Below are 15,962 nucleotides of genomic sequence, written 5' to 3'. Positions count from 1 at the left end.
TTATTTTTCTTTCACTTCCAATCCTGAAATTACATGTATCTAGAACAACAGACTGCTGAAATTCCATCATCTATATATTTTCAAAAAAGAAAAATTTAAACATAAATCCAAAGGCAGAGTTTGTGCTGAAGCACACAATTTAACCAGCTATATGGGTTTTATTTTTTGGGTTCTTTTTCTTTTTTCATTTATATTTTACAAACTAACATAGGCGTAGGAGTGGCTGTGTGGTAAGTAGTTTGCTTACCAACCACATGGTTCCAGGTTCAGTCCCACTGCGTGGCACCTTGGACCAGTGTCTTCTACTATAGCCTCAGGCCGACCAAGGCCTTGTCAGTGGATTTGGTAGACGGAAACTGACAAGAAGCCCGTTGTATATATGTATATGTATATATATGTGTGTGTGTGTGTTTGTGTGTGTGTGTGTCTGTCCCCCCAACATCGCTTGACAACCGATGCTGGTGTGTTTACGTCCCCGTAACTTAGCGGTTCAGCAAAAGAGACCAGTAAAGTATGTACTAGGCTTACAAAGAATAAGTCCTGGGGTCGATTTGTTCAACTAAAGGTGGTGCTCCAGCATGGCTGCAGTCAAATGATTAAAACAAGTAAAAGAGTATCATCATTGTAAAAAGATTATAATTTTAAAATAATAAAAAAATGGAAAATGAAAAGAAGTTGATCATAATTTCATGCTTCTGTAAGATGCAAGACAAATGACAACTTTGTTTTAACACATCCCACAAAATTTAGTGATGAGGGAATGGGTAACTTTAACAAAATTCAAAGCAAAGTTTTTTGTTTTTAAAAATTCATAAACACTAGAGTTTGAAAAGCTTAAATATGTGAGAAAGTTGTTGAAAAACAAGCAAAATAGTCATGGCCAGTTAAATAGCTTTGTGTTAAAACTGTGTAAAGTAAAAAAAATTAAACTTTTTAACAAAAATCCCACCTCCTTAGATTTGGTTATTTCCACTGCATTACAAACATAATAAAAGTGCAAAATGAGGAAAAAAAGATGATGAAATTTCCAAAATAAAATTGTAGGCAATTTTAAAAAATGGAATTTTGGAGGAATTTTTTTCTTTACAGAAAGTTAATTTAATTGTATGACAAATATAAACACTAAAAGTAATGAAAAATATGTATTCAAAGACATCAGTTTAATTGTGATTGCTATTCTGAAATAATAATGAAAACAAAGAGTCTAGACAGAGTTATGAAAGAAATATTTAGTTACAGGAAAGTAACTTCAGGTACACGACAAAGAAAGTGGCCAATGGATAAAGTTGGGAGGAGAATGGTGAATATCAGCTTGGAGAAGGGAGGGTAGAGGAACTAGGATTGGGTCAGGGAGGTGATAGATGGTAGTACAGATGATGTGGAGCATGGGCTTTATGCAAGAGATGCACAGTGCTAGGGATGAGGGGAGATGAACATAAACAATGGAAGACTGCCATTGGCAGAATGAAAAGGTGTACAGGGGAAGAGTGAAGATGAGGGGCACTCAGTGGAAAATAAGATGGTAGGGACGATACCAAAACGGTGAGATACAAAGGAAGTGACTCATAGTTACAACAGCTAAGTGAATAGTGCCAATGAGTGGAGGGGTGTGTATTAAGATGAGTAGTGAGGAAAAGAGACACATTTGGGGCATTGGGTCAGGGGCTTAGACACAAATGGTAAGCTTTTGGAACTTCATTTATGCTACGATGGATAGGTCTTCTTGAGCATAGTAAATCACCAGTCATCTTAATCTTTTGTCATCTCTGTGATACTCAACAACTGGATGTCATATTTTACATCCCACACCTTTCTCAGTCTCCCTCTTCCACAGGTTCCATCCACATTTAGTGATCAGTACTTCTTTCTGCAGCTGTCCTCATTCATATGCTTCACATGACCATACCAGTGCAGTCTTCTGTCTTGCACACTACATCTGATGCCTCTTATGTTCAACTTTTCTCTAAACACACTTGCTCTTTGATGCACATCCAGCAAAGCATGCTAGCTTTATTTTTTCCTAGCCTTCACATGTTCTCTCCATTTATGGCCCATGTTTTATTACCATGTATGCAAGCATCATACAATCTATTGTTCACTCTAAGATAGAGGCCTTTTTATTACCGACAGACATAATACCTCACTAAGCTTTCTCATACTTTCCCTGTTAACCTTCTTGTTATTCCACTACATCTCTTATGTGTCCACAGTTTGCTTTTCGTACATCATACAAAATTTATCCTTACACCTTTTCTACATAGCAAACAGTGCCATTTTCACGAAGAGATTTGTAATTTGTGTTTTCCTGCTAAGTAGAACTTTGGTTTTTGCTAAGTTAAACTTATGGCCTTTGATTCTAGGTATTGCTTTCATGCTTGGAATTTCATTTCTAATTCTTCTACAGATTCAGCTATAAGAACAAGGTCATCAACATAGAGGGAGTTCCCACAGTATTAAACTCTTTTGCTATGTCCTGGAAGACTACAATAAACAGGAGGAGGACTGAGAACCAAACCCTGGTGAACTCCTACCTGCTCACTAAATTTCTTATTGAACTCATTGCCAATTTTCACCTTACTGACAGCAGCCCTGTACATGGCTTGGATGGTTATCACCAGCCATTCAACATCTGCAGTGACCATCAGATGAGGGAGGAAGGAACTCTGTCAAAAGCTTACTGCATGTTGACAAATGCCAAGTACAGCAGTTTATTTTTCATTAGATACTTCTGCAGTTGCCTTACTAGAAAGAGAGCATAAGTAGTGTTTCTCCCTGGCACAAAACCATATTGTATTTCATCTAAGCTAATTCTCTTTCTAATTAGTTGAGTTATAATCCTTTTTTATAACATTCATGACCTGGTCCAGCAATTTGATACCACTGTAATTATTTCTCTCTAAGGCATCACCTTTACCCTTTTTACAGTTGATTATAATATTGTTGCATTAGTTATTTTGTATGATGCCTTCCTGAACAACCTAGGCCATATTCCACTCTGCAAGATATTTTAAGCATCTTAGTAATTCCTGATGGGCAGGGAGCTTAATTGCTCTCCATAGCCTTAATTGCTTTATCTAGCACACCGCTGTCAAAATAGATAGCTGGTCCCTCTGTCAGGTTTACATTAGGAAGACTCTCCTCCTATGCATTCTCAACATAGTGCCTCTCATACTGGCACTTTCATGCGTTTTATTTATTTTTACAGAATCACTCAGAGCAAGTGTACCATCAGCCATCTATACACACTTCTCTTCTACAACATCATGATTTTCTCAGACAAACTGTCTAGCATTTTCGATCACCTCACACCTCTAGCCTGCATGCTGTAGAATATAGGCAAACCTCTTACTTTCTGCTTCTCTCCTTGCCAGATAAACCTGTCACCTACCTTCTCTTCTAGCTACCTGAAATATTTCTCTGCTACCCCCATTCTTCCAACCCCTTCAAGCCTGTCTCTTTACTTTTATGGCTTGTCTACTTCACTCTTCCATCACCAACATGACCACTAAAATATAACAACAAAAAACAATTTTTAAGTGAAGATTATGAATATTTTTTTTCTTTTGACTTGTACAAATGACTGAGCAACACAGCCAGCATAGAGTCATAGCAGCTGCTAAAAATAATCAATCATTAAAACATGGAATTTTGAAGAAATTTTTCTTCCAGAATGGGAATATCAAGTGTTTGACAAACTGGAATAATGCAAAATTATGAAAAATTATAAAAAGAAATTTTGGATTAATAGTGATAGCCATTCTGAAACTCTGCCCATTTACATCTTTATTTCTGTGATGAGTGAATGAGTAGGCTCTGGAAATATCTAAAGGACTGATAATCTGCTAAGATTTGTGGTGTGGCCTCTGCACAGTGGGTGCACATTATTACATAGATTGTAACACTTTGGTAACCACCTGAGAGAGGGATCCAAATTCTAGAAAAAAGTTTTGTTTCTACATTTAGACTACCAAAGATTAAAAAATTGAAGAACCTTCATATCAATTTAAGCTATTGAAAATAGTGCTAAGTAAAGAGTTTTACCTTACATAAAAACTACTTAAACAAATACATTTTATCATTAATGAAACAGTTCTGGTCATCAAAGCGTCTGGTATTTAGACCACCAAAGATTAAACTAAAAAAGATTAGAATTTTATATTTCTTTTTCTGTAATTATATTTATATATATTAGCACTTTTATGATGGTTGTGTTTGTAGGGCCTCCAGAAAATTGCTTTGCCAGGGGGTCTATAATGCTACTTAGACAGCTCTGTGTTATGTATCATTTTTTTTTTATTTTGCTACTTTCATTAATAGAAGTTCCAGGGGAAATTCCACAGCTATTTTGGAAAATTGGGTGATCCTTCCTTTTCTTATTCCAGTTTCACATTTGTTAATAAAAATAGCATTTCCTAAGATGCTGGTTTGAATCATTTTGGGGATGGAGTCATTTTATTGGTGAAGGCTGTTCTCTTGCAATAAAGATGTGTGGATGTGAAGAGTTCATTATAGAAATCTTTTGATTTAGGGATATATCAGTAAAATATCAATGAAATTGAAACCAACAATAATGTGGAATGTATAAAAAATAACTTTGTTTCCCTGATTTATAATGTCTTATTTTCCCCTATGCAACTGTAATAAATTAACTAAATGGTGTTGAAATAATAAAAGAAAATGTATAACAATAACCTACTTTTATGCATGACTACTGAATGACATTCCAGTCAGTCAAGTTATTCAAATTATTTTTGTACATTTGTCATTACTGTCGGTTCATTTTCATTACATGAAGGCTCGAAAGAAAAAAATTAAAATACATGACAAATTTATATCTCAAAAGAAATGAAGTCAGTATGCTCAGCTGGATGGGTAGTGTCAGTGTGCATATACAACAGAGTGTAAGTGATTTGAGAGAAAAACTGGGTATACAAGGCATCAGATGTAGTGTGCAAGAAAGAAGACTACACTGCTATGGTCATGTAATGCATACAAATGAAGACAGGTGCATCAAGAAGTGCTGAGCGCTAATCATGGAGGGAACATGTGGAAGGGGTAGAACCAGGTAGACAAAGGACAAGGTGGTGAGAAAGGATCTTCAGATGTAGGGCCTCACAGAGGGGATGACAGTGGACAGAGACTTGTAGTGGTTTTCTGTGCTTGAGAAGATACATCAAGCTAAGTAAAAATGTGGTTATCCCCTGCATCCCTCTTCTGCTGAGCTTTCTGCTGGTGCAACATAAAAAGCACCTGTGTTGGTGCCACATAGAAGCACATGTTGGTGCTGCATAAAAGCATTCAGTACACTGCAAAGTGGTTGGCACTAGAAAGGGCGTCCAGCAATAGAAACCATGCCAAAACATACATGGAGCCTGGGCAATTCTCCAGCTGCTGTCAAACTGTTCAACCCATGCCAGCATGGAAAATGGACTTTAAACAATGATGATTATTTTATTGTATGTCTCTAAATCAAAAGATCACCTTTATTTTACAAATTTAAAAATAATTCATCATTTAATGACCATCTTCCATGCTGGGATGGGTTAGATGGTTTGAAAGGAGCTGACCAAGCTCTACTGTCTATTTTGACATGGCTTCTATGGCTGGATGCCCTTCCTAATGCCAACCACTTCAGAGTGGAATGGGTGCTTTTCAAGTGACACCAACAGTGGATAGGTCTATTTTGGCATGGTTTTTATGGTTGGATGCCCTTCCTAATGCCAACTATTTAAACTTTCTATATGCAAACTTACCAATTTCAATTACATGCGATGGAAGGGATTTGAGATATAAACTTGCCATGTATTTTAATTTTTGCATATAGAGATCTACTGAACTAGAAGTGCCTCAAGCCTTCCAAGGTTTAAATCTAGCCCTGACTATGTACATACTTACAAACAAATGGACCTTTTTTTTTAACAATTAGTCAAGGAGGGAAGAACAGTGTGCATAATTCTTTTGCATTTTTGTGGGGAGAAGCAATGGAAGTTATCCTCATACCAGAGAAAGCTTGCACACAAGGACCAACTGGTGGTGTTAAATGGAGCAGCAGAGTAAGTATACTACCTAAAGACTAAGAATACTATAAACCAAAACAAATACCACAAGGCATCTTCTGATGTTCTAAAAATTCCATCCATCTACTACCCTTGACTATTAATGTGTTTTATGAACCCCTCCAAAAGAGATAAAAAGCAAAGCTGACCAATGTAAGATCTGAACTTAGAAAACAGACTTCCAGGAAAAATACTGCACTGGTCTAATAAACTTACCAATATAGACTTATATATAAACTTCTGTATGTCATACTTACGATTTGATTCCAGTATTGCTAAGACTGAGTTCTTCCAACACACTATTCTTTTTGAAGACTTTGACAATTTCGGATGCAACGTCACTTGTCTAAAAAGATAATTTAGATTAGGAAGTATGAACAAACTTTAAAATCATTCAATTGATTACTAAATTACTCAAACATCAACAAAGAAATTTTATTTAATACAACAAAAAAGCAAATGTGTTCACTCTTTTTAAGAAGATATATTCAGTTTATTTCTAGATTAAATATTTTAAATCAAGTCTAAATATAGAAAATGTTTATTACAATTAATTACTCATCATCTTTGTCTGTAATCATTGTTACTTAAAATCAAACCGGCATTATGAAGCAAGTACTAAGACATGGCTTTAGCTGTGATGGTTAGAAATAAAGACATAACCACTGAACAGCATGGGATTGAAAATACCAAGTAACTCATCTAAACAGAAATATTTTGAATTTTGACTATACTGAAGCACATGAAACTGAAAGAGGTTGATATTATTATATGTTGGTTGTCAAGTCCATATTTTCTTCTCAGAAGATTTTAAACCAAAAATATTTTTGAACAAGCAATATATCCTTCCACAATAAATTAGAAGCAAAAGCAGCCACCATCATTGACTATATAGTTCACAAACTACTGACTACAATAGCCCAAAACTCATTCATTGCTCTCTTCCATTTATTGTAATTAGAGAGCAAGGAAAAAATCAAGAAGCATTTATGCACTGAAAAGCTTTTACTAACAAGTAGATACCACTAACTATTGCTAGTGGCAACAGCAATATCAAGTTATACTTTCTCATTAATGTATTAATTAGATAAGCTGAGTTAGTTAGAAGGTGTAACTAAATCCTGTTATCTAAATAATATCCACAGTGCAGAATGAAAGTGGATTAAGTGAAAGTATAGCTCAAGATGGAAGAACTTCAAAAGAACTGTAAGGTGTGATTTGAAGGTGATTGAACTATTTTTAACAACAAAAGTGCTTATGTAGAGACTCCCTCACTTGCCTCTACTGATGACAAAGGGTAGCTCTCTTCAGGCAATATAAAGCATACATGCCTCAAGAATGTAATATTGTAAGACAGAGTAACAATACTAAAATAAGAAATTTTAATTAAGAAAAATTTGATTCATTGTGATGAGATGAATCACTGTCTAAATGACTGATACTGGCAGGAGAAAAGACAGAAAAATTAAATTTAATTGAAATTAATCATTAATAGAATGCAAAGTGGGGAGTAAGTGTGATAACAGCAAATACCAAATTCCAAAAATATGTATGACTCATTGGTTCTTGTTATGTATTACTTTCCATTCTTTTAAAGATATATACCTAAGTGAGCAAAGAGTAAAATAAATCTCAACCATGCAATTGCATGCACACACATATGAAGTAATTAGACTTACTAGTCGTACATTCTTTGCATTTATGCCAGTAAACCAAGAGTTGTTCTCCAATGATGAAATAATTGGTAACAAATCTCTGAAAGAAATTAAACCCAAAGAAATTAAACTGAGGCTGAATAAATATATATCATTGATTTTCAGAGAAAACGTATGAGAGGATCATTCAAGCAACTGTTGTACACATGGTCATACACAACTTCTAAATATCATTAGTTTCTGTTTCATGGGGCTGCTGATCCAATTCCCAGTCCTTTTCCAGAAAAAAAAAGCACACTGGTATATTATAGATATATAAATTGTTTAGAGAGATAACATGTCAATGATTCATTAGGCCAGATAAATGATTTAAAAAAGGGTTTAACATGACTGGTATTTAATTTAGTAGACTCTGGCAGCATTTGACACACATCATCTACCAATTATTCAACACAAATTAGCAGGGAACTCAACTGAAGACCAAACAATCTGATATATTTAAATGAGTTATCTATATGAAATAGGTGGATTTTGTGTATGATAGTATTTATCTAACTAGAGTCAGTGCTTTCATAATGGGAAAATGATATGGCTTCTCAACATGATTCCTATAGACCAGGCACAAAACACTTTGAAGATGGTGGGAGGGGCCTACATAACACATACCAAAGTGGAAGGCAGAGGTAAAAGTGATGGCAATGATGATGTATATGCACACACACACATGTGTGTGTGTGTGTGTGTGTGTGTAGAAAATAAGTGAGCTGGTGTTTACCACATGAAGAACTTCCACAGATATCAATTATCAAACAACTTGAAAATCCACAAATACCCACTGAGTACTTATAATGATAAATATTTAAAAAATGGAGTTAGCAAATCGTTTTAATGCTTCATTTACGATTGTTTCATCATAATCCATCTTGTGTAATACTGTAATCATTTCAGCAACTACTGATTAATTTCCATGAGCCATGTAAGATTGGCTCATGGAAACTGCACATAATTCATCAGTTACACACCAAAAAAATATGCTGATGGGTTTTAAAATCTAAATATATACACATCAAATTAGGCTTGTCCACATGAACAAATTTATGAAATAGAAACAAATGGATGCAAGGAATCATGTTCATTAAGGATAATTATCTGCCTTACTGTGTCCATAAATTAGATGTTAAGATATCCTGGCTCTTTTAGTAGCCTCTTTATTTTACAATCAAGTCAGACTTATGGTCTAAATGTCACGTCTCACATTCTAATCCAATAACAAAGATGATTCTGTCCCATAAAAACTTCTCTACATTCATTCACTCATGCATCTATTTTATACACACTCTTATAAAAAAAACTTAATCAAAAATATATAGACACACAGACACTATCAATAGCTTGCTCTCTTTCTTTCTCTCTCTCTCTCATGTTAATAAAACTATATATTTCTTCACTCATTAAAAAAAGAAAAATATGTCTATAAAAACACACAATCATGAATATCCCCACAGATATATTGTTAGCTCCTCTTACATCTCCATACGCACAAAATTAAATACTTATGTTACATAAAGGTTTATAATTAATACATACACATAGGTGCAGTGTAGCTGTGTGGTAAGAAGCTTGCTTCCCTACCACATGGTTCTCGGTTCAGTCCCACTGTGTGGCACCTGGGGCCAGAGTGTTCTACTATAGCCTTGGGCTGACCAAAGCCTTGTGAGTGGATTTGGTAGACGGAAACTGAAAGAAGCCTGTTGTGTATATATGTGTGTCTGTGTTCCCCAACCATCACTTGACAACCGATGTTGGTGTGTTTACATCCACCTAGCCTAGCAGTTCGACAAAATAGACCAATAGAATAAGTACAATGCTTTAGTTGGCTCGAGGCTATAATAAAAAATACTTGCCCAAGGTGCCACGAAGTGGGACTGAACCCAGAACCATGTGGTTAGGAAGCAAGGTTTTTACCACACAACCACACCTGTTCGTTGTTCCCCACTGATTGAGTTGTAGAGGAAGATTAAAATTTCATTGTCAAATGCAATTGAAAGCAAGGTACATGATGTATCGATTATGCATGGTGGCACGTGAAAAACAACATTCAAGTGTGGACATTGCCAGTGCTGCCGGACTGGCTCCCAAGCAGGTAGCACATAAAAACACTTTTTCAGCGTGGTCGTTGCCAGAACCGCCTGACTGGCCCTCGTGCCGGTGGCACGTAAAAGCACTCACTACACTCTCAGAGTGATTGCTGTTAGGAAGGGCATCCAGCTGTAGAAACTTTGCCAGATCAGATTGAGCGTGGTGCAGCCTCTGGCTCACCAGTCCTCAGTCAAACCGTCCAACCCATGCCAGCATGGAAAGCGGACGTTAAACGATGATGATGATGATGATGACCAAATATAGAAAGTTAAGTCCTTGTACAACAATAGCAAGTAGGTTATTATTTTCCAGGATAGTTACTGGTTATGCTTCATTCAAGTATTTTACAGAGGAAAACTCCTTGCATATGGGTTTCAGATGGTAAATTCTATAGAACATACAAATATTTTCAAAGATTAATAGGATGCACATAGTCCTTAAAATGATAGTTGCTAGATTATTGAGAACTTGATTCAAAATTGGCTGGATTATACCTTTTGAAGGTTTTTCTTAATAGATGTTGGCATCTTATAAGTTCCAAATACTTATTAATTAACTTTCTTGATAACAATATTCAGATTGTTTCCACAAATTGCAAATTCCACTTCCACCATCAAATGGAAAGGTGGCTGTAGGATAGATCAGGAGATACTATAGTCAATTTTCTTCATAATTAGTTACCAAATTAGTTTTGACAGGGAGGTACTATACTCCTTGTTTTTATTTCTAAACAAGGCAATATGGTTCCTCAATCTGCTTTTGAAGCAACCAGTGGTCACTCCTAAATATCTATATATGATACACATAGATGCAGCGTGGCTGTGTGCTAAGAAGATATTATGTGTTTGGACTGAGCATTCATATACAATATTCTTGTGGAAATAGTTATTGCCTAAAGGACATGCATTAAAATTCACATTATTATTGATCCTACTCTTACAATGACTACTACTACTACTACTACTACTACTACTACTGTTATTATCCCTATCATTATCGTTGTTGTTGTTATTATTATTATTAATATCATTATTATTATTATTCAGTGTGTTAAATTATAAGGCACTAAAAGAGAATGACTTCCCCCAGACACAACAAAATACTATTCAGTAGTTTTACTTTTATTACATATTTTCACTGTACTACTGAGCATAGCTTTGTGTGCCTTGGATATGTGCTGTGGTTTGTTTTAGTGTAGTTATTTTTACTGTATTGAAAGTGATTCATGTAGGATTTGTGCAATACCTAGCAGTACTATTTTATATATGCTATATATATTTGAAAGTCCTGGTGTTTTGGTTATGTACTTCCCTGTAGGTTTATTAACCTTGCTAATGCAGCTATTATTATAGGAATTATTTCTGTCTTCAGGCCCCAAATTCAGATTATCTCTATTCCCAGATTTTAGTATTTTAAGAGTTTCTCCATTTCTATTAGAGATACATTGTCATCTGTTGGGACTGATATGTTGATTAGAAGGCATTTTATTTTTTTGGTGGTCCCTGACAACAATATCTACCCTACTAGCCTCAATCTTTCTATCTGTGCCAATTGACGTATCACAGAGTATGACTGCTTTGTCATTTTCTCAGACTCTTTTCTGGGGTATGCCTATACTGTCTTTTCCCTGAAAATATGTATATCATGTCTTTTTCATTATAATTTATATAATTTGTCCAATGAAAGATTTTTGTTGAAAATCTACATATCTTGTCTTTCTCATAAACTCGTATTTTTCCTTCTGACTTGTTTACAATGATGGCAGCATGGCTACTACTTCTATTGGCCAGCTCTAGCTTTCTGTCACTGATCCCACTTCAAATATATTGCCTCATTTGCTTTGTTTCTCATTTACCAAACTCCCAGCTATTATAATACTACTGTCTAGACAAGCTCAAATTTGTTTTCCTTGCTTTTAATTTTGAGCCATTTTATTAAATTACAACTTGTATTTCTGCTGCCTTAAGGCTACCCTATTACATTGTCTTCAATGTTGTTTAAATCAATGCTAGTAAACATCTTCAATATAGGCTACTCTGTATGGTTTGCTTCCCCACTTTCATCAATACTGTCTCTGTCCTGAAAATATGTATATCTCATCTCTTTCATGATAATTTGTACATTTCATCCTATAAATATATTTTTTAGTGTGTTGAAAATCTATCTCACATTTCTCATAAATTTGTATATTCCATCTTGTCATGTCATGCGGCTGACTTGCTTGTTCAATCATGATGCACCCACCCATTACCATCCCCACAACCTATACTGGAAGCCTTTCTCTCATATTTGACCTTCTATGACAGAAGCCTTTCTTCTATATGAGAAAACTTTATACTATACTGGAAACCTTCCCTCTAAACTTGAAACCTTTCTTCTCTCCCCTTCTCCCACTAAATTCTCACATACATCAACAGTATTACAATAGCTAACACCCTCTGTATCAAAAATCTAAGTGACTTAAGTATCTGACTGCCACACAAGCTAGATTGACTACATTATTCCCAGAAGGTGGGATAGATGGTTGCTCATAAATGCAAAGACTTTCCCAGGTAAAGAATGCACTCCTCGCCATAGGTTTGTCATTAGTGATTTCAGACTTCAGGCTACAAGGATTTTAAGAAGCAAAACCAGTCTTGAAAAGAAAGATTTGGAAAATTAAGGATCCCTTGAATAGTCAAGAGATGTCCTAATTGAAATATTTAACATACAGGAGAAGGAGACAGAGATGTATAACATAGAGGATAACTGGAAGCTCCTACAAGATAGCCTACAGAATTTGTAGTTGGTGCAAAGTTCAAGCCAGTTCTACAGTGATATGGTGGGGAACAGTTGAGTATACAGCCACATGAGCAAAGAAACAGGACTAAAAGATCTGACAGAATTGGGGTAACAGAACACCATACCAGGTTGCTATAAGAGAAGCTAGGTAACAAGTACCTTTAGCTACAGGAGAAGCAGAAAGGAAGAGGTTTGCCAATGTTCTCTGGTATGAGGTGTTCTGGATTGCAAGACAGTGTATCAAAGAAAATGGTGATGTTGTAGAAGAGAAGTGTGTATAGATGGATGACAGTACACTTGCACTTAGTAATTCTGAAAAGAGGCATAGAAGTGTCATTATGAGAATCTTCCTAATGTGGACACAGCAGAGGAGGGATCAGCTATCCACGTTGACAACAGTATGATAGATAAAGTAATTAAGGACATGAAAACAGGAAAAGCCCATAGCCCATCAGGAATTACTGTTGAAATGCTTAAAATACCTGGTGCTGTGGGATACAGCCTAGTCACCTATATAGTTAATCAGATTGTCCAGGAAGTGAGGTTCTACCCAACAAATGATGTAGCAGCATTATAATCAACTGCTTCAGAGGTAAAGGAGAAGCCTTAGACAGAAATACAAAAGAGATATCAAATTGCTTCACCAAGTCATGAAAGTTACAGAAAGCTTAACTAATTAGGAAGAGAGTTAGCCTAAATGAGGATGCAATTTGGTTTTGTGCCGGGAAGAAGCACTACTGATGCTATCTTCCTACTTAGCAATTGCAGGAGAAGCATTACTTGGCATTTGTTGACAGGTTCCCTCACTTTCTCATCTGGTGGGCAATATAGAAGTTAGGGGTAGATGAGTGGTTGATGAGAGCCATCCAAGTCATATACAGGGAACTCTCAGTAAGGTGAGAGTCAGCAATATGAATAGCAATGAATTTAGTGTGCAGGTAGGAGTTCATCAGGAATTGGTTCTCTGTCCTCTCTTGTTTATCATAGTCCTCCAAACCATAACAAAGAAATATAAGATTGGCTACCCATGGGAGGTCCTCTATGCCAATGACTTTGTTCTTATAGCTGACTCACTACTAGAATTAAAGAAGATATTTCAAGTGTGGCAATAAGGACTTGAATCAAAGAGTCTAAGAGTTAATTTAGCAAGGACCAAAATACTAGTTAGCAGGAAAGCAGACAAATTACTAACCTCTTCAGGTGGAAAAACCCTGCTTGATAGGAAGGTGCTAGTAGAAATCCCATACAGTATTCCCAGTGCAAATTATGGACACATAAGAGATGTAGCATTTTCATGGGAATGTTAACAGAGAAAGTAGTCTTTGTGTGTGGCAAATATGCAGGTACAATAAACACTAAGAATGTACAGCAAATAGATTTCCTGAAATGACCAGGGGGTTCTTAGAATAGTAAATAGTTTCTGTCAGATACTTGACCAGATTAGTGTAGGGGATTGCTTTGACAGCACTAATGCAAGAATAAGAACTGGTTGGGAAAAATTCAGAGAGTTATTACCTGTGTTGGTAACAAAGAGCCTCTTTGTCAGAGTAAAAGACAGACTGTATGATGCCTGTTTACAAACAGCCATGCTACATGGCAATGAAACATGGGCTGTCACTGTAGAGGATATGTGCTTGAAAGAAATGAAGTCAGCATGCTCTGTTGGCGTCATAAAGTGTAAATGTTTAGAGAGAGAAATTAGGCATAAAAGGTATGAGATGTACTGTGCATGAGAGAAGAGTGCACTGGTATGGTCATGTGTACAAATGAAGATAGCTGCATAAAGAAGTGCTGATCTCTAAATATGGAAGGAACCTGTGGAAAAGGAAGATCCAGGAAGACATGGGATGAAGTACTTAGAAATGATCTTCAGATGCTGAACCTCACAAATGGAGTGAGCCAATTGGCAATTTGCTGTGCTTGAGAAGACCTATGCAGCTAAGTAAAATCAAGGCCATAAAGGCATGTCCTTTAAGTTCATTTCACCCCATCCCCCTACATACAATCTGTCCCCTAACAAATCTCTCTTTCACACCCATCTTCCCAACACTTCTTTTCCCCACCCATGCTCACCACTTGCTGCATTCCACCCTCCCTGTATCTCCCTCGTGAACCTACCTTCACACAAATCCTCTTAATATTTCCTCCGGCTATTTGTGTCCACTCACTACCTAGCCCCCTTCATCTCCCTCTCTCCTTTCGCAATCTTGAGAACTTAACCACCCTTTCCCCTCTCCAGTCCCTGGTCTACTGCACTATAAACAATACCTTGTAACTTGGATGTAGTCCCTCCCTTCTCACATCTTCATTACATTCTCTTTCTCTCTCTCTCTCCCCACCTGAAGTAGCCATATTTCTGAAAGACACTTTGCTCTGTCCCTCAATACTACTTTCCTCCTCAGCTGAGGAGTATGTAAATATTAAAGACATGTAAGCACATGGAATTTCGTTACACAACTATAATATAACTATAAAGTACATTAAATGTTTTTATAAGTCAACACCATGTCCTACTGTGTTAGCAGTGCTCTTTACATTATTTTGTTAAAGTTATTTCTACAGAAATTATAGCCAACACTAATTTTTTGCTACATTTCATATCAAGATGTCAGATGTGAACAATGTTGATCAGACACAAAAATGGGCAAATTACTTGGTGACTTAACTGCTGCTGCTGCTGGTGCCATGTAAAAAGCACCCAGTAAACACTCTGTAAAGTATTAATATGCGTTTAATATGTAAATTGGTGTATCCATAACCTTACAAAGCTGTATACAGTGGAAATATAAACAATGTGTTCAGAAGCAAGAGTAGGTTAGATGAGTGCTAATAAAGGGGCAAAAACCCACAAAATATGGCATACACACTCATTACTCATTTTTGTCTCTGATCAACATTGTTTGTTTACATCTGACGTCTTGATACGAAGCGTTGTAGCAAAACATCAGTACTGGCTATAATTTCTATAGAATATCATACAGTCTGCCTTTTACTCTGAGTGAGAGTCCCTTTGTCGCCAGCAGGGGTAAGAGCTCTCTAAACTTTGCCCAGGCTATTCTTATTCTAGCAGCTACACTTTCAGCACACCCACCCCCACTACTAACTTGGTCGCCCAGATAGCGGAAGCTATCGACTACCTCTAGTTTTTCACCCTGGAATGAGATAGAAGTTGTTTCCTGTTTGTTTACAGTCTTTATTGCACCTGAACATCTGCCACAAACAAAAACTAACTTGCTAGTTAACCTGCCTTTGATGTTGCTGCACCTCTTATGTGTCCATAGCTTGCACCGGGTACATCTTATAGAGTTACTACCTACTCCTTTTCTACATA

At 36.3% G+C, this 15,962-nt stretch overlaps 1 protein-coding gene across 6 annotated transcripts in view; it reads right to left on the bottom strand.

The window, feature by feature from the left end:
* The window catches only part of LOC106880055 (F-actin-uncapping protein LRRC16A), a 507,909-nt gene that overhangs the window by 451,602 nt on the left and 40,345 nt on the right, over positions 1–15,962 (bottom strand). For all 6 annotated transcript variants that reach the window (XM_052969341.1, XM_052969359.1, XM_052969344.1 and 3 more), the window contains exons 6-7: positions 7,736–7,811; positions 6,314–6,402 (exon numbers count right to left, since the gene is read on the bottom strand). In XM_052969341.1, coding sequence (XP_052825301.1) covers positions 6,314–6,402; positions 7,736–7,811 — 165 coding nt within the window. The remainder of the gene's footprint in view (positions 1–6,313; positions 6,403–7,735; positions 7,812–15,962) is intronic.

The sequence above is a fragment of the Octopus bimaculoides genome, chromosome 1 (assembly GCF_001194135.2).
Source record: "Octopus bimaculoides isolate UCB-OBI-ISO-001 chromosome 1, ASM119413v2, whole genome shotgun sequence".
Lineage (NCBI taxonomy): Eukaryota > Metazoa > Mollusca > Cephalopoda > Octopoda > Octopodidae > Octopus > Octopus bimaculoides.
Note: the sequence above shows the minus strand (reverse complement) of the source record. Positions and strands in the feature narration are given on the sequence as shown.